At 42.4% G+C, this 20,005-nt stretch overlaps 1 protein-coding gene across 2 annotated transcripts in view; it reads right to left on the bottom strand.

Moving 5' to 3' along the window:
* CDK18 (cyclin dependent kinase 18) overlaps positions 1 to 20,005 on the bottom strand; it is a 101,429-nt gene that overhangs the window by 34,216 nt on the left and 47,208 nt on the right. For both annotated transcript variants that reach the window (XM_028734334.2, XM_028734336.2), the window contains exon 3: positions 10,082 to 10,236. In XM_028734334.2, coding sequence (XP_028590167.2) covers positions 10,082 to 10,205 — 124 coding nt within the window. In that variant the 5' untranslated portion in view covers positions 10,206 to 10,236. The remainder of the gene's footprint in view (positions 1 to 10,081; positions 10,237 to 20,005) is intronic.

The following is a 20,005-nucleotide window of genomic DNA, read 5'->3' as shown; positions in this document are numbered from 1 at the left end:
CAGATGTCAAGGAAATAAACAACTATCTGACTTTTAGAAGACACCTGAAGGCAGCCCTGTATCAGGAATTTTTAAATGTCTGATGCTTTACAATTTTTATATATGTTGTAAGCCACCCAGAGTGGCTGGGGAAACCCAGCCAAATGGATGGGGAATAATAATAATAATAATAATAATAATAATAAGAAGAAGAAGAAGAAGAAGAAGCAGCAGCAGCAGCAGCTTAGTGAGGACAAAATAGGGAGTGGGAGAACCACATACACCACTTTCAGCCACTTGGCATAAAGGTGGGGAAAATATATATATATATATATATATGTGTGTGTGTGTGTGTGTGTGTGTGTGAGCGCGCCTACTCTTAAGCTTTCAACTGGTTCTGCTGCTTTGAGAAACGGCCCTTTAAGACTACAATCCTGTAACCTGTAAGCCGCATTTAACTCAATAGGACTTATTTCTGAGTAGGCATGCATAGGATTGTGCTGTAAAACATTTAAATGACCTCTTCTCTTGAGAGCACAGCTCTGAAGTGTTACTGAGTCACAAATGGAAAATGAAATATGAACAAAGAAGGTTCAGAAGTCCTCTGTGGAAAGCTACTTCTCTCTGGCTTGTGGTTCTATGCTCCGCACTTAAGCTTGATAGGGCTTGTGATGAATGACGGGTTGCTTGGAGGTTCTGGAGCTCAAAGGCCCAGGACAGCGGTTCACAAGTTCAATGCAGGTCACCCAGAAACCCATGAAATAAAACCCTGTGAATTTGCAGAGGCATTATTTCTAGGATAGGCATGCAAATAAATGACTGTTTGCTAATTATCATCTTTCTGGACAGAGATGTAGCATTTAATGAGAACTCAGCCCTGCTTCCTGCCCATTGCCTTCGCCCTTCCATATGGCAGAAACTGGGCTCTTTTGACAAAGGATACAAAAGATGGATGCAGAAGCACCATGCATGACACACAATCAAACAAGACTGAATTTGGTAGCGCGAACTGATTGCATAAGCCCTTTGCGGAGGTAGGCAACGTTGTCCATGTTGAAAAAATGGTCATGGGAAAAATGGAAAAAGAAATTACCTACATAATTTTAACCTAAGTCAGATTTCAAACACAGTTAGGAGCCAGCATGGCATAAAGATGCAAATCATCCTCTTGTTTCTGATCTGCCAAGTGACACTGCTAAATGGCTCCTTCCAATTTCTGCTCTTTAGTTCTCCCTCCCTGTAAGCTGTATATGGAGCTGCATGTGGACTTTTGCATATGCATCCTGCTATATTCCGTCCTCACTAGTGGGCATAAGAAAGCTTAGCCTTTTCCCTGACAGCTGAAGTTCTGTTGAGCAGGAAAGTAATCATGCACCTAAGCCATCTCTTAAGGATCCTTTAGCTGTGATTCCTGCATGGCAGGGGATCGGAATAGATGATCCTTGTGGTCCTTTCCAACACTACACTTCTATGATAAAGCACACCATTTTAGCTTTTTTAAAATATTTTTTAATCATTTTATGAAATTCGTGTTAAAACCCTTCTTGTTTAAAAGCTATTGTGCAAATAATGTTTTTATATATAGACGAAGAAGCATTCTAGTGCAAATTTAAATGCTGACTATTATTATAAAAGCAAACAAACAAGTATGCTGCCGAAATGCTGTCAACAGGGAAAAAGGTCTGTTGAAGTGGCATGGCGATACGATTCAATTGCCTGAAACATGACTGCACACATTAAAGCCATGCTTCTCAAAAAGAGACAGAAGAGAAGCAGGAACCTGTTGAGATTGTGCTGCTTCTTCCATTCCTTCTAAAAAAACCCAAATTTTGTAAACTCTCAAAAGAAGCAGGAGAGGCAGGGGTAAAAGGCAGGAGAGTATTTATTTATTTAAGGGATTTCTTACTCACCCTTCACCACAAGGTCCTGAGGCATGTTACAACCATTATAATTATACCATATTAAAAGCCAATGAAACACTTGAAAACAAACCCAGGAGTGCACATCAGGCAATTGTGGTGGTTTCATAAAAGACTTAACCATAAAGGGCTAGGATAAAGCGGTGTGTCTACAGCAAAGGATGGAAACTATATAATGAAGTTACTTAACAGACATATACTTTGGTGGTAGGGGTAGACTGTGAATTTGCTAGCTTCTGGGGCATATGCCAAGGCTGCTTTGAGAAACATTACAGTCAATACTAACTGCTGTTTCACTACCAAGCATTTCAAAGTATGACGTTACCATGAAAATTAATCTAGGCCTCCCATGTGCTCACTGCTCTGAAAGATGTGCACTTGCAAAAGGCTGCCCTGGTCATTTTGCCACAAAGCAGTGGGGAGTAGGGCAGTGAGAACACTTCTCACCATTCCTGCAATGATAACATAATCAGAAGGACAGATGAAATGGATAGGGATGGGATCACTGCCAGGAACAGAAAAACAGAATTGATCACTAGTCCAAACTGGAAATCTCTTATGTACCCAAACCCCCTTCCAGCTGCATCTGCTCTGTGTGCTTTATTCATCACAGGAAATGCAGTCTATGAGCATGAAAAGGCCAAATATCAGCAGGTGGACTTCTAAGCAAACTAAAATACAATGTTGAGCTGCCCAAGGCATGTTCCCTCACACTCTTCCCCACTTACTGCTGGGTTACAGCTGACAGTCTCACCAGCTGAAAACTACCCTACATGGCAAACATTGATTTCACTGCGTTCATTTCAGTCTACTTGGACAGTTGTACGATTTGCTCACTAACCAATGAACTTGTACCCGCTGCATGGATCAAAACAGATGCCTGTATTGAACAACTCATTGCAGGGATGAAAAACTGCAGATGGAACTTCTTCAAAGCGTCAATATTTCCTGGCCATCATTGATAAATGAACCCTTTCCCAAATACTGGTTCGGTGTGGCCCAAAATGCTTCCCCAAAATGGTCTCCCATATGGACCTTATAGATTTGCAAATGGGGAGAAAATTTGGGAGAGCCATTTCATTTCTGCCCTAGCGCAAATCTATCGTAGGGATGTTTAATGACATACAGGCATTCACATGAATAAAGAAATAAACTCAGAATTAACACATCAAATAGGACTAAAGGCTTGCAAAACATGAGGTGTGTGTCATGCCAACCTCACACAATATTTTGTAGAAGACTACCCTGTAAAACTACTTCGCTAAAAATATGATGCTTAGGTGGCCCTGAAAACAAACATCATGAGTGAATTACAGTACACAATGGAACAAGATCTGACTCCAGATTGCACAGTAGAGCTTGTACCAAGCTGGGGGTTGGACTGCATGATCTTCAACATCTCTTCCAACTCTATTATTGCAAACTGTAGAGTTGGAAGGGACCATGAGGGTCATCTAGTCCAACCCCCTACAATGCAGGAATATTTTGCCCAACATGGGACTCGAACCCACAACCCTGAGATTAAGAGTCTCATGCTTTGCCGAGCTCCCAACAAGTCCACGCGTGGAAGATTCACTAGCTAGTGCACTGGCAGCTATCGATCAAAATGGCAAATCCAATTTAAATGATTATTAGGCAGGAGAAAATGTGATGAAAAGAAGCAGCAGCAAGTATAATAACACCACAATAATAAAAAAGCTGTCATACAGCCATGTTTTGAATGCTGTGCAGAATTCAGGTTGTCCCAGGTGAAAAAGAGAAAGGGGCTAGAGTATTTTCCCTATGAAGAAAAGCCAGTGATCCCACTCAGTCAGCAGCGAAGTGAAAGACAGTGCCAAGCAAGCAGAGTTCCATAGCAGGAATCCTACTGGGCTGCAGCCCTGTAACTGCCTTGGCCAAGGTATTTACTAGAGATGTAGGCAGACTCTGGGTGAACACTGCAGAGACCTGTTTGATTCTGTTCCACTTTTTTTTTTATGAGGATTACAGCAGGATTCGACAGTCAGAGCATAATGAGGGTGCATACAATATCAAAGCAAATTAAAAGAGAAACTGCAGACACTGCCGCTGCCTTTGACAAGTCTCGATCCTTTTATAAATATATTTAAACATTGCCTCTGCCAAAAACAAGCTTTGATCTCCTGGGGAAAGAGGCCAGAATCTCTCTTTGCTCTACTTGAATTGCAAACTTTTAATTACTTTGCTAAGCGTTAACATTTCTGCTCAGTCCTAAGGGCCAATCTCCACAAAAATCTGCTTTATATGGTCTATTCTTTCCTCTAATCTTTTATTTCTTACACCCCAATCAGCTACCCGATGAAAAACCAGACAACCCCCTCAATCTGTTTCTGTCTGTAGCATTTGCTAGTCTGTCTGTATGCACAAAATTTATTGCATTTACCTTTACAGCTCTTCTGTGGAGTGGGAGTAAGAGGAAGAGAAAACAATTACTGTATCCATTGTATAGGCAGAGAGCCTAGATAATCTTCCTGACTTGCTCCACATTCGCTCTGAGATTTTGTAGAGAAGAGGAATAGAATGAACTGTAATCCAATGCTAGTCCAATTGCAACTCTGCTGTTTTTCTTAGAAGGACCTCAGTGGTCTCCAATAGCTGTAAATCAGAGGTAGGGAAATGACACCCCTAGTTTTTCCAAATGGGACTGGCACAACAGGAGGTCAGTATAGCTGGAGGAGCATAAGGTGCCTCTTGGGCTGCTGGGGACTTTGAAAAATATCACCCCCAGCTTTCTACCATCAGACTACGCCAAGCCCAAAGGTGGCACTGCCTGGAACTCCTTGTGCCCAGTTAGGTAATTGTTTGCTTTTCTGATCGTTGACCTAAGTTTTCCTGTGCGAGATTTATTGTTCCCTCTGCCCAGGTGAGGGGTGTGTGTGTGTGTGAAAGAGAGGGGGGGCGGGGGAGAGGGAGAGAGGGGGAGAGAGAGAGAGAGAGAGAGGAAGGAGTCAAGGGCCATTGTCCTTGGTCCTTGACAGCAGTGAACTCATATGACTGAAATTATTAGGTTGTTTTATGGATTTATATGCTGCCCTTCAATAAGTTTCCAAGACAGCTGACAAAGGCTCAAAATTACAATAAAAGCTTTTTTTTTTAAAAAAAAAATCAAAATCAAAGTAACAGAAATATGGTGCTGGTACCTGGAAGTGAAATCATTTGGTACGAAGCTCCTTGCAGAGTCCAAAGCTACTACCTTGTAATGCTGTATATAGTCCAAGTTTAGCCAAACCCCACTCTTCTCTTGTTGTTTGCAAATACAATAAGCCCGTAACTTAAGCACATTTAACTTGTACACATTCAGCTTTACGTGTGTGGCAAAAAATATATGAAAAGGGATAGGATTCTGTGGGAAATGATGTTGGCAATCCCACTTGCCATTGAACCCAATGGGTTTTGACTATATACAATTTTGGCTTTAGGTGTGATGCCCAGAGCACAACATTACAGGCTTACTGTGGACTAAACCATAAACTTGTGCAGGATGTTTTAGTCAGGAAACAGGAGACAATCCATGTTCTTAAATAATGGGCACTGCATTTTAATACAAAATTTTAAAAATCAATATATTAATAGTGCAATCATATCTACTCAAATGTAAGCCCCACTAAGTTAAATGGGCTTACTCTCAGGTAACTGTGCACAGATATGCAGCTTAAGAAATCTGAAAAAGATGCAAGATTAGCCCCTCAACAATTAGATTCCACGATAATCAAACAAGAACAATTCAAAAGCATATATTCTATTCATTGAGGAGTGTGATTGGTTTTATAGTATTTAATTGACCAGTTCTGAACAAAGCTAGAGTTTGTCTTCTCTCTATTATGCAAATATAGCTCATAAATTTTGACAATGTCAAAAGTAGCTAATGACACACCAATTTTTAAATTGGAAATTACAGGCTGGTTAGCTTAATGTCTGTTCTGCTTAAATGGGTGGTATTGTTAAAGATCAACTAGCCAAGCATATAGAAGAAGCAGAGCCAGAATGACTTCTGCAAGGGCAAGTCCTGTCTCTTGTATCTGTATGAGTTAAACAGAAGTGGTCTGGTTGCCATAGCATACTTGGACTTTCAAAAAGCTTTCAACTAGGCACCTCACCAAAGACTCTCGAGTAAGCTTAGTAGTCATGGAATAAGAGGAGAGATCCAGACGTGGATCAGGAACTGGAGAAATAGTAGAAAGCAGAGAGTAGGAATTAATAGACAGTTCTCTGATGGAGAGAGATAGAAAGTTGTTGTTGTTTAGTCGTTTAGTCGTGTCCGACTCTTCGTGACCCCATGGACCAGAGAACGCCAGGCACTCCTGTCTTCCACCGCCTCCCGCAGTTTGGTCAGGCTCATGTTTGTAGCTTCGAGAACACTATCCAACCATCTCATCCTCTGTCGTCCCCTTTTCCTTGTGCCCTCCATCTTTCCCAACATCAGGGTCTTTTCCAGGGAGTCTTCTCTTCTCATGAGATGGCCAAAGTATTGGAGCCTCAACTTCACGATCTGTCCTTCCAGTGAGCACTCAGGTCTGATTTCCTTAAGAATGGATGCGTTTGTTCTTCTTGCAGTCCATGGGACTCTCAAGAGTCTCCTCCAGCACCATAATTCAAAAGCATCAATTCTTCGGCGATCAGCCTTCTTTATGGTCCAGCTCTCACTTCCATACATCACTACTGGGAAAACCATGGCTTTAACTATACGGACCTTTGTTGGTAAGGTGATGTCTCTACTTTTTAAGATGTTGTCTAGATTTGCCATCGCCTTTCTCCCAAGGAGCAGGCGTCTTTTAATTTCGTGACTGCTGTCACCATCTGCAGTGATCATGGAGCCCAAGAAAATAAAATCTCTCACTGCCTCCATTTCTTCCCCTTCTATTTGCCAGGAGGTGATGGGACCAGTGGCCATGATCTTGGTTTTTTTGATGTTGAGCTTCAGACCATATTTTGCGCTCTCGTCTTTCACCCTCATTAAAAGGTTCTTTAATTCCTCCTCACTTTCTGCCATCAAGGTTGTGTCATCTGCATATCTGAGGTTGTTGATATTTCTTCCGGCGATCTTAATTCTGGCTTGGGATTCATCCAGCCCAGCCTTTCGCATGATGAATTCTGCATATAAGTTAAATAAGCAGGGGGACAATATACAGCCTTGTCGTACTCCTTTCCCAATTTTGAACCAATCAGTTGTTCCATATCCAGTTCTAACTGTAGCTTCTTGTCCCACATAGAGATTTCTCAGGAGACAGATGAGGTGATCAGGCACTCCCATTTCTTTAAGAACTTGCCATAGTTTGCTGTGGTCGACACAGTCAAAGGCTTTTGCATAGTCAATGAAGCAGAAGTAGATGTCTTTCTGGAACTCTCTAGCTTTCTCCATAATCCAGCGCATGTTTGCAATTTGGTCTCTGGTTCCTCTGCCTCTTCTAAATCCAGCTTGCACTTCTGGGAGTTCTCGGTCCACATACTGCTTAAGCCTGCCTTGTAGAATTTTAAGCATAACCTTGCTAGCGTGTGAAATGAGTGCAATTGTGCGGTAGTTGGAGCATTCTTTGGCACTTCCCTTCTTTGGGATTGGGATGTAGACTGATCTTCTCCAATCCTCTGGCCACTGCTGAGTTTTCCAAATTTGCTGGCATATTGAGTGTAGCACCTTAACAGCATCATCTTTTAAAATTTTAAATAATTCAGCTGGAATATCATCACTTCCACTGGCCTTGTTATTAGCGATGCTTTCTAAGGCCCTCAAGGGTTGAGACCAGTGCTGAAGTAAGATTCAGTTACCAGTCCAGGGAGATTTTGTGCACAGAATGGGGAATGCACCACCTTGTCCTTTGCCTCAGGCAGTAAAATGGCTTGGGCCACCTCATGAAGAACAGGATGCTGGACGAAATGGGCCACTGGCTTCATCCAGAATGCTCTTCTTATGTTCTTGGCAGCTGGTCAGTTTCTGGTCACAATTCAAAGTGCTGGTTATGACTTGTAAGGACACACACAGCTTAAGACCAGGTCAGCTGAAGAACTACTGTTTTCCACATAAGTCCACCCTGGCTTTAAGATCTTCTGGGGCCCATCTGAGGCCCATCTGGAAGGGTTAAGAGAGGTCCCTTTCAGTATCCACCCCCCCCCCCGGAATCCCCTTCCCTGGAAAGCTGGTCTTGCCCCTTCATTGATTAACCTTCTGCTGTCAGGCAAAGATCTTTTTAAAGAGGAGACTTTTGGCCTATGATATGAGTACTCAGCCTTATGGGGATTTTAACTGGGCATAACCATCTGCCACTCTGTTTTTATTGTACTTGGAATGATTTTATCTGCTTTTTTTAAAAAAACAACAACAACATATTATTTTGTCTTGCATATCTTTCTATCTTTGTAGGGTGCCTGACGCACTAATGTGGAAACAAATAAACAAATAAAACAAAACCCAATATAATAAATAAACACATCAAGATCCAATCCTTAACTGTCTGTAAACAACTGCTCTGATAACACAACTGAAGATCAAAGTTTTCCATTCCTTTCCCTTTCTTCGCATATTGTGCTATTGTTTCCTTTGGTTTATGTTTCTCATTCTTTCCTATAAAAATTGGAGAGAAAGCTCCTGCTATTTCTTTATGTGGTTATCTTCCAGCTGTGTGGGCAGCACTTGAAACAATAAGCTAATCTGAGATAATAAAACCATATTTACAGAAGAAAACCATATTGAAAATGGCAGATGCAACTGTAGCTATTGTCCTGTTAGGGATTTGACATCAAAACACATTCCTTCTATTTGTACATAGTTCTTCTTTTCTACTATTCAAGTGTGTCTCAAAGTACCTTACTTTGCCTGTTGTTTAAATGATAGGCTAGCCCTGCTTTCATCAGCCTGGGGGCCTCCAGATGTTTTGGACTACAACTCCCATCAGCTCCAACCAGGACAATGTTGGCTCTCAACAGCTGCAGGCAGCATGGGAGTTGTAGTCCAAGTGATCTGGAGGACACCAGATGTCTCTTCTGCAGATTAATTCCAATTCTTTGCGTTTCACTGTCTTTATTTTTAACTAGCTAATTTTCCATTTTCAGCTACCTCTAGCTCCATTAATTTCACAGACCACATCAGTTAAGGTCACCACAATGCCATCTATGTATAGACTTAGTTTGTATTCATTGTTTTTCACTTTTATACCCTGAATCATCTGGATCTCTCTTACTGCTAATGGTTCCAGGCACAAGACAAATAAGAGGGCCTATAAATTGTTGTTTTATTGTACTGTCATTTTGAAAACCCATTTGCATACAGAGGGAAAAGTCTGGGTCCCTGTTAATGCTATGGTGAGACAGAGGATCTTCCTCATTACTAATTGCCTTATGAGGAAGTTAGAAAACCCATGCTTCCTCTCTTAGTAAATGACAGTAAAATCTCTATAATTTACCTGCTAGAAGGTAGAGTAATTTTTTTTTACTCTGGCAGTGGCTTTCCTTCCAGTTGCAAAAATCTGAATAAACTCATGCAAAGCAATAGAATGGAAAACTCACTTCCTCTGCATGATGGTTCTAAATTATTTTGCCTCTCAACATTCTATTTTATACAACTTATGTTTCTAGAAGATGTAAAGGTAAAGGGACCCCTGACCATTAAGTCCAGTCGCGGACGACTCTGGTGTTGCGGCGCTCATCTCGCTTTACTGGCCGAGGGAGCTGGCATTTGTCCGCAGACAGTTTTTCCAGGTCATGTGGCCAGCATGACTAAGCTGCTTCTGGTGAACCGTTTACCTTCCCACCGGAGTGGTACCTATTTATCTACTTGCACTGGCGTGATTTTGAACTGCTAGGTTGGCAGGAGCAGGGACCGAGCAACGGGAGCTCACCCCGTCATGGGGATTCGAACCGCCAACCTTCCGAGTGGCAAGCCCTAGGCTCTGCTACCTCTATAGTGGATTAATGCCAATATTATTTTTGTGTGGACAGTGCCATTTTGCCTATATAAGCATCCACACCCACCTCTGTACCTCAGAAACAGAGAGATTTATTTATTTATTCATGTAAACTAAATGAAATGGAACCATAATCACCACCAAGCATGCACTACTCCCAATTGTATGGAGACCTATTGTCTCTGGGAACTTCAGCTGCCTGAGATGGGCTTTGGCACCTGCTCCCCATCACCTCCCATTCAGTGCTGCTGACCCCTGTTATTTTTTTACCTTCATTCTTTCTGTTGTTGAGCTGGTTAAACTGCTCGGTGAACTCTGCCAGTGACTCCTCAATCGTTTCTGTCCGGGGAACCGAAAGGGAAAAACGCCGCTTGAAAGTTTTCATCTTGTTCATTGTACCTTCTGTAGCAAGGTGACAACAAGATCTGGATTGGGAAGGAAGGAAAAACAGTCCATTGAGGAAGTCAGCCAGATTAGAGAGCAGTGTACCTGGGCACTGCAATCCAAACTCAGAGGAGGAAATCCAAGCCCCATTGCAATGACAGATATTTCCCAAAAAAATATCCAGTGTTCCATTCCGGAGCAGTTCATCCAACTTTGGGTTAGAGCTTATTTCTCATCTGATGAGATGGATCTATATTTAGCAGGCCTGGAATGGACTTTTAGGGTCCAATGTAACACAACAGCAGCAGTTCCATGTGCTTAAATGCAGAGTTTTGATTCTACAGAAAAGTGTATGTGCTTTCAACTTCTGGTACTGGACCCTGGCTGGTAGTGCCAGCTCCAGATTTAGGTGGGCAGGGGGGGGGGCTTGGGAAATATGCTCTCAGAGCACCCACCTCCACACCATTGCTCATTGACTTTGATTTACGGTATGTCTGCTCAAAAGGAGAGGACAGAGCAAGGATAAATTGTTGCACCTTCTTCTGGTTTGCAGGCTGGTAGATGACAGGTAAAATGGGAGCAACAGCAATAAGGAGGATGAGGAGCATGGCCAGGGTGGGTTAGCAATAGACCCATGATAAGTAAGGTTTGGCCCTTGGCAGGTGCCTGGTAATGATAGCCCAATACTGACCCTGCAGAGGTCAATTCTGTGTCTAGGGCATCTGTCTACCAGCTCCATCTGATATGCCGGCTAAGACCCTACCTGCCCGCAGACTGTCTCACCAGAATGGGGCATGCTCTGGTTATCTCCCAATTGGACTACAGTCGTACCTTGGATCCTGAATGCCCTGGAACTCGGACGTTTTGGCTCCCGAATGCCACAAACCCGGAAGTGATTGCTCCGGTTTGCGAACTTTTTTTGGAACCCAAACGTCCGGGCTTCAACAGATTCTGCTTGGCTGCAGCAGCTTCCTGCAGACCTTTCTGTTCACTCAAACCTTTCTGTTCACTCAAACAACTTGCAGTCTGGGCCTCTCAGTTCTTAAATCTGTGTTTTAACTTTTTGGGTTGTGGAAACTTTTGTTTTTGTTTTATTTATGCAAGGCTTTGGTTTTATGTCTCATTTTGCATTTAAATGAAAATAAGTCTTGTTTATTGGAAGCTGCCCAGATGGGCAGCATACAAATGCCATGAAATACTACATAATGATTTGGAATCGCACAAAATGCCACCACACGAAGTGGCTGCTTCCTAATCTGAAAGAAGCAATTGCAAATGCAATCTGGATACATCTATGTCCCCAACATCAGCCTCCAAATGCACACTTCAAGCACACTGAAGTTGACCACCCATAATGAAACTCAGTTGTCAGTTTGTCTCTAGTTTATGGCTGCTTCAAGAAGCCTCAGATTCAAGATCACTTGGGGCCAATTTTGTGGTTTTGTGAAAGCATCCTTGAAAGCTAGAGAGACATTGTCTTCAAATTATAAACACAATCTATTAAAAGCAACAATGAGCTCATCACTCAGCTTCCTCTCAGGCTGCCTGCATTCTAGTCAGGCCACCTTTCCTTGGCCTTTACCTGAGAAATGATTCATTCTAAAAACATTAGCAGATGGTTGCTGCCTGCAGCTGCCTCAAACCAGCTTTGCTTTCCCCTTGGGGTTCCCCGCCCCCACCCCACAACAAAACTAATAAGCACGATAGATTATCAGCTGTTTGGAGCAGCTAGACGGCAAGACTAGGATTCTTCTCAGAGAATCATCTCAGATTAAGACTTAGATTTCAATGTAAAACATGTGTCATTGGTTGGGCTGTACATCTGGGGCCCAGGGAATAACAGTGCCTTAGCTGGGGCAGACTCAGGTCTCCTTTATTTCAGCTGACATACAGTTAGGAATTTGCAGCCTCTCAGAGGAGAGAGATTGTCAAAACACAGCAACTGAAACTGCACATCTTGTGCTCCCATTAATTAACTTTGCTTCCACAGGGACATTTCAATTGTTAATTAGCACATATGCAGCCAGGGCACGAAGGCCAGTCTGGCTGCAGTTTCCAGCATCCCAAGCATTGCTGCTCTTCTAGACATGTTCTTGCTTTGCCAACCTGGTGCCCTCCAAATGCTTTGGACTACAGCTCCCATCAGCCCCAGCCAATCTGGCTGATGGTAGATGTAGTTTATTTTCTATGAAAGTGTGGCTTGTATTTAACTAACTAACTAACTAACTAACTAACTAAGTGTGTGTGAGAGAGAAAGTGACCCTGGACTTAATGCTGAGCAGTGCCCAGGGCAAGAAATAAGTGTTGGCAAAGCAAGGGCTTTGTGAATACAGGGCTATCAAATTAGGTATATATGTAAAAGGAAAAATTCCAATTTCCAGATGCATTCAATTTCAAATGACAAAACTTCTACAAAATAAAATATACAAATGAGTTAAAGGGAAAGCCAAGTAGGTCAAAGATGGATAAGATGGGGGATATTGGGCTTGCCAGTAGATACATGTGAAAAGGACCTGGGGATCTTAGTAGACCACAAGCTTCACATGAATCAACAGTGTGCTGCAGCAGCAAAAAAAGGCTAATGCTAGTCTAGGCTGTATCAAGAGAAGTCCAGATCAAGGGAAGTAATAGTCCCACTCTATTCTGCTTTCAGATTACACCTGGAATACTGTGTCTGGTTCTGGGAACTACAATTTAAGATGGATATTGACAAGCTGGAACATGTACAGAATAGGGCAACCAAGATGATGGGTCTGGAAACCAAGCCTTATGAGGAATGGTTGAAGAATCTGGGTGTGCTTAGCCTGTAAATGAGGACACTGAGAGGAGATGTTATAGCCATCTTCAAATATCTCAAGTGCTGTCACATGGAAGATGCAGCAAGCTTGTTTTCTCCTGCTCTGGAGCATAGGACCCATACCAATGGATTCAAGTTAAAAGAAAGGAGATTACGATAACATGGGGAAGAACTTTCTGCCAGTAAGAGTTTACTGACAGTGGAACGGACTCCCTTGGAAGGTGGACGACTCTCCTTCCTTGGAGGTTTTTAAGCAGAGGTTGGTTGGCCATCTGTCATAGGTGCTTTAGTTGGGAATCCTCAATTACAGGGTGTTGGACTAGATGACCCTCGAAATCCCTTCCAACTCCACGATTCTATGTCTCTAAATGTCTTCAGGGTATCTGGAGGTTATTTAAAGCTGTAGCAATAGAAGCTGAGGACACCATACTTTAGAAAAGATAGCTGAGAGTGTTAAGAAGGATGCAGGATTGAGAATAACAGGGCATCAGCAAACTGGCTCAAGGGAATATGAGAATAAGTGAAATTTGAGAAGAAGATAAATTTCGGATTAATATCATGTCTAAATTAAGTATTTAAGCTTATGATAAAGATATTTAAAGTTAGGGACATAATATTGGAAAAACACAAAATAAGATTTGAAACAAGGTGATAATTTGCTGTTTAAAACTTTAGAAATTGGGAACGCAGGAACGAGAGATGCGAGGAAGTCCAAAAACAAAGAAAATATGGTTACGAACTACTTGATTTTGTTGTTGTATGTTTTCTGTATTATGTGTTATTTTTTTATTATGTGTTATTCTTTTTATTCTTATGTGCTCTCTTTTGTTTATTGTATTATGGTGATGGTTTTATATGTGTTTGGTGATTATAAATGTCTAAAATCTTTAATAAATATTTTATAAAAAAAAAAAATAGAAAAGATAGCTGAGCAGCTTGCCAGCAAGAGCAGAACCAAGGAAGCTATAAAAAGCAAGAAGGCTTCCTTAAAGATGTGGAAGTGTCACTCAAATAAGAAAGAATCCTGGCAAAACAAATGCAATTTAACAATAGAGCAAGAAAACAACAAGAAGAACAATATGTGAGGAACCCATCGTTAAGAATACAGGGGCAAAACAGCAAACATTTCTATAAATACATCCAAAGCAGGAAGCCAGCCATGGATTCACCCAATGAAGCCGGTTGGCAGTACATTCGGGACATGCAAAAGGAAGCACTTCTTCACACAGATCATAACAGATTTATGGAATTCGCTGCTGTGAAATGTGGCAAAGGCACTAGCTTAGCTAGCTTTGGAAAGAATTCAAACAAATTCATGGAGAATGTCTATTCGCATATACTAGACACTAAGGTTTCGCAGCAACAGGCTACAGTTCAATGTCAGTTGCTGAAGGGGGAATTTATTTACCATATTTCTTACCAGCTTTTCGCTGCAATGTCCCAGGAAAACAGTGTATACAATTATAAACGCTATGGCTCAAGAGAGCTATTGTCTCCACACCCTACTTAAAGGCTTTCTAGCCACTTTGGGAAACGGAATCCTGGACTTTGGGCATAATGTGTGAAACTTGCATAAGATTACTCTGATAGGCTTTCCAAGCAAAATAAATAAATAGAACACTGTGGTGTGCTAAGGCTCAGCCCCCCCCCTTGGGTGAAGCAATAACTGATCTTCTTTCCTTCTTTAGCATTTATTAGAGGCTCCTTCTACTTTTGCTTCATACTGCATTGTTAGATTTTAAATTTCAAAGTGCCTGCACACAGATTTGGAGCATGTAGTTCGTTAACAGTTCCCGCTTGTTTCCAAGACAGTATTAATGCTAAAACCATTTTAGCCCCAAGGGCTAGCCCTATCAATCCAGCTGCTAAAATACACACACCTGTGGTATGCATGCAACGCTGTTTATTTCCAATGTGATTACCTTCCCTCACTTTGCTGGTTCTTGCAGCTGCTCAGCAGTGTAGATGCAGCTAGACAGAACCTACCCTTAGGGAGCTGTTGACAGAACTGTATGAAGATTCACTTCATTTGGCTTTTTCTTAAGAGTACATTTCACTTGTTTCCTTCTCTGTCTCCTGGATAAATTAGATCCAATTTTATTCCTGCGGTGATCTCTTTGCTTCAGTTTCATCCTTATACTGCCGCCATTTCCAATTTAATTATTCTTTAATACTCCCTTCTTGCAACCTGTGATGGAAATGGTTCTGTCATAGCCCTTGCAGCATGTGAAAACAACAATTTTTTAAAAAAAAATAACAAAAGCAACAATACTAGAATAAAGAACTACACCTAGACTAAAACATAAAAATTGAGACTATACATAATCCAGGACCCAGGACCAGTGTTGCTTACATGCTTGAGGGGAGGTTTGGGGGTGGAGTAAGAAACATGACTCAAGTCCTTTAGGCTGGGGAGATGAGCTTGAAAGTGTGTGGGCAATGGATGCTCATATGCTGCAAGGCCAAGTTCAAGGTTTTTGTATTAACTTTGTATTGACATGCAAAGTCCATAACAACTTGAGTCTAGGACACCTAAGGGACTATCAGATTCCTTACATCCCTGCCTGAACCCTGAGGTTTGTTGGGGAATCACTGTTCGTGGTCCTCCATGGTTTGGACACAGGGTTCATATCTTCCAGCAGCCATGTGCTCAGTACTGTGGGCCCAATTCTGTCAAACTCCCTCCACAGCTGAAACCAATAAAGTCTATCTTCATTGCATCTTTTAAACCTTACTTTATAGTGCACCGAGACCATGGTGTTACATGGTATATAAATTGTTGTTGTAAAGAAAATAAATGATAAAGGAAAGAGAAGAAGCCAGAGGGTTTCTGGGGCCCCCAAGGTCTTGCACAGCCCTCCTTCCCATGGACATTGGAAATGGTACTCCCGCTTTCACCCTCTGAACGTGTGGGTGGGCTGGATCATCACAGACTGGGTGCCTTCTCAGTGGTAGCCAGTGGAAGGCCCCAGCATAGGACATTCCAGAGACAGGGTGGGGATGAGGCAGAGCCATTGGATCCCAAGCCAGTTTCACTGCTCTCATATTATGGTGTGGCCCAATCCCTGTAGCAGCTCCAGGCTGGCACAGAGATCTTATTGCCCTCTGACACATTCTGGTCCTCTCTGTGAATGGGGCCCCACCTCTCTGTAAAGCCATTGCTGTTTGGACTGCAGCTTAAACTAGCAGAAAAATCAATGCTCTCCAGTGGCAGATTTAGCAAATAGCTAGCTAGCTAAACATGCACATATGTTGAGGCATAGCAGTCAGGCAGATTGGAGCTGGCCCTTCAGTTCTTGTCCTAAGGCTATTTGAAGGACTCTCCCAATGCCAGCCACGTGCCACTATCAACATCCCAGTCCTAGAATAGCCCAGCCAATTCCCAAATCCTTTTCAATCATAATCCACAAGCCCTTTGCTACCTTTAGTCTTTGCTTTGATATCTAGCATGTCCTTCTGCCATAGATATGATTTACTACCCTCTCTGCTGTTCTCTGCCTTTCTCCCAAGGTAAACTTGCACACAGTTCAGTAAATCCTCAGCAGTTTTTGCACTGAGCTAAAGTCCACACAGCACTTTCCCAGGCTATGCAGATGGGCACACAAAACATGGTTCCTTCAACCCCAGCTTACCACTTTCATTTTTCTTATTTCAATATCTTCCTTCCTCATATCATGCATATTCAATTCAGTCATTCTACCTTGCAATTTTGCCTTGTAACTCACCAGCCTTCACAGTCTTAAGCAACCACGTAGATCCAAAAAAGCCTTGCTAGCCGCTGTGTGGTTTATGGAGGCACTGGGAGGAGTTTGTGGTGGGAAAATACCATTTCCAATCCATAAATGCTTTAACTCTAATGACTTGACAGCGCTCTGATGAACCAGAACAGCCTGTCTCTGAGCTGCAGTGGAGGCTGAGTCCTGTACCAAACATACTTTCCCTCTGCCAACTAGGACAACATAGTTAATATAGCAGGCACTGTTTAAAAGAGGTTGAAACAAAACCTTGCAAAAGATGGTTCACAATTGTTGGTGGGAGGGAGAATGCATTTATGGATGACTCCTCATCAGTGGACAGTTGCTTTCCTCAGTCTTAACATGCACACAAACAACAGATTCCCATTAAACACAGAACTTTCTTCCAAAGACTTTTCTCATCTGCAAGATAGGATGAGCTTTGAAATACTAGCCAGAACTTCCAGTGCACCAAGCAGAGAGGACAGTTCTTCTTACTCAAGTATGATGTGCAAGGCGGAACTAAGGGCTAGGCCAAGGTGCAATTTGTTCCCTGGCCAGTCCCACGATGGGATATATGCACAAATGATGATGGCATTCCAGTCTGATGTGGTCAAATGAAGTATCCAGACCTAATGCATTGCCTCACCATGGCAACAGAACACATGGGTTTATATACATGTATCCCAAAAGCTTAAAAGATTATCTATCAATGACACAAACATTATGCAGCCTAATTTACTGCTGTTTTGGGGACATTACAAGGCCAGCCCTTTACTTGCTGTGCCCTGAGTTCAGAACATTTGCTTTGGGCGTCAAAGTTTACACTGTGCAACCCTTGCTCAGTCAGGATGAGACCAGAGTGGGACAGTTGCCTTTGCTGTGCCTGTGAATGTGAGTGCCATGTCCAAGGGGCAGTTTAGGATCATATATTAGGGTTGCTTAGCACTTTTTTCCTCTCCCCTTCACCTGCCTCTGTCAAGATAGTCATGTCACAAAATGAGGATAAGGTGAGGAGGAACAGAAGATTTGAAGGAAGGATATAACAGAAAACACAATGGCACTTCAAAAACCTGACATCTATACAGTGGTACCTTGGGTTACATACGCTTCAGGTTACATACGCTCAGGTTACAGACTCCGCTAACCCGAGGTACCACTGTACTGTGCTATTACTTTTTAGCACACCTCCATCTCCATACGTGGGCAAATTATTAGAAGGGAATGATAAAGGTCCTAGTAATTCAAGCTGCTAAATTATAGAAGTAGGAACTAAGAGGCTGCTTGGAAAGTTACGTTCTAAAATGTATCATTCTTGTAGCAGCTGATTGGAGAAAGCATCCCTCACATACCAGCAAGGAAACAGAATGAAAGGAAAGGGTTATTTGGCAATCTGAATGGAGCATCACAAATAGCATCAAGCCACTGTGGCAACCAGTTGCTGGCTTGATTGCATAGTTAGAAATTATATGCATATAATGCAACAGGAGGACCAAAATGAGCTTCTTGGCACCATTGCAATTATGGATGCTACTAAGTGAAAGCAAATTTCTACCTTTTTTATGGTGTTCTTGTGACGCCATCTGAAATGTAATGAATAGTGCTAGCTTTTAACAATCCCAGGTTTAAATAAATGTAAACTGTGTTAAAGGTGGAAGAGATTTTCCTCTTTGGTTTCTTTTAAAGCCAGAAGCCCAGGATCAGCTCCTACAATGCACACACCCCTAAACTCACAAAGGAAATTTTGCCTTTCACAACTGCTAACAGGCAACAGGTCCTTTCTTCCAGCAATTGATGCCTCATTGCCAATTAAACTACTTATTATGCAACTTTAACAGAATAAAGCACTTTTTCATACAACTGCCACAAGGTGCAATGGTTACTAATCCAGATGGCTTAAAAAATGGGTTGGACAAATTCATGGAGCAAAGGTCATTCAATTGCTATTAGCCGCATAGCTAAACGGAACCTCTAGTTTCAGAGGCATCTGAAACAGGCTGTGTACACACCTCTGTTTACTCTGCATCCAGTGTGCTCCCACTGCTGAACTGGAAAATTTCGTGCACATGAAGCTAGCCAAAATCCATATGTAACCTGTCATTTCTTAGAAAATGCAGAGTTTGAGCAGGGCTGGCCCAACACATTTTGGCACCTGAGGCGAACCACAAAATGGCACCTCATCCCACCAGGGAAGAATGGGTAAGCGAAGATCTACCTCAGGAAGAAGGGGAGAAATAAAGATCTAAATTGGAAACAAGGGTGGGAGGAGACCAGCAGAACCTGCTGTTTGCCTAGAGGCCACTCTTAGAGAGGGCATAGCCGGGGGCTGCCAAGAAGGTGGCAGATCAGGTCTCCAAGGAGAATGCTGCAACCATTGCTGCCACCACAGCAACACCAAGCGATGCATTCCTTGTAGGCCAGGTCTGCTGCCCCTGTGAATCGTGCCACCTCACCTTGCCTGATGTATGGGCCGGTCCTGGGTCTGATGCATTCTCACCCACCGTTCCCTGTCCAACAGCTTTAATCCAAATTGAGAAAAAGAATGACCTAGTTTAGTTTTAAGCTGGTAATATATATGCAGCCTCAGATGGTGGGGGTGGGGCATGCAACATGGAAGGGTATTGCCTTCATGCCTTGGCTGTGGGCTTCCCAAAGGCATCTGGTTACTATGAGCATGCTCATATGTTTTGGATGAATCCTGAATACCAAACTGGGCTGCTTCTGAGGCATTAATTCGCAAACTGGTCTGCAAACTTGATTACTTTCATTGTGAAGTAGTATTATTGTTCATATTTCACAAATAAGGGGCTGAAGCTGTGTATGATAGGAGTGGAGTTTTAACTATTACTACTGAACCACACCTATTTCTTCCTGTTCAGTCTTACAATACCCAGGATCATCACATTTTTTAGAGACAGAAATTTACCGTATTTTTCGCTCTATAACACGCACCTGACCATAACACGCACATCGTTTTTAGAGGAGGAAAACAAGGGAAAAAATTCTGAATGAAACAGTGGATGTATCATTTTTGTGCTTCCTGCTGTGGCCACAGACATGTGATCTGATGGTGAATTTGGGGTAGCTCAATGCAAAGATCCTGAGGATCCATGTGGATCCATGCTTTTTAACCACATTTTTGCACCATTGCAGCCCCAGGCAACAGTGGGTGTGTGATTTTTGGGGGGCAGGCTGCTATGTGATCTGATGGTGAATTTGGGGTGGCCCAATGCAAAGATCCTGAGGATCCATGTGGATCCATGCTTTTTAACCACATTT

This window comes from Podarcis muralis, chromosome 5, assembly GCF_964188315.1.
Source record: "Podarcis muralis chromosome 5, rPodMur119.hap1.1, whole genome shotgun sequence".
NCBI lineage: Eukaryota > Metazoa > Chordata > Lepidosauria > Squamata > Lacertidae > Podarcis > Podarcis muralis.
This window is presented reverse-complemented; position numbering and strand designations above follow the sequence as displayed.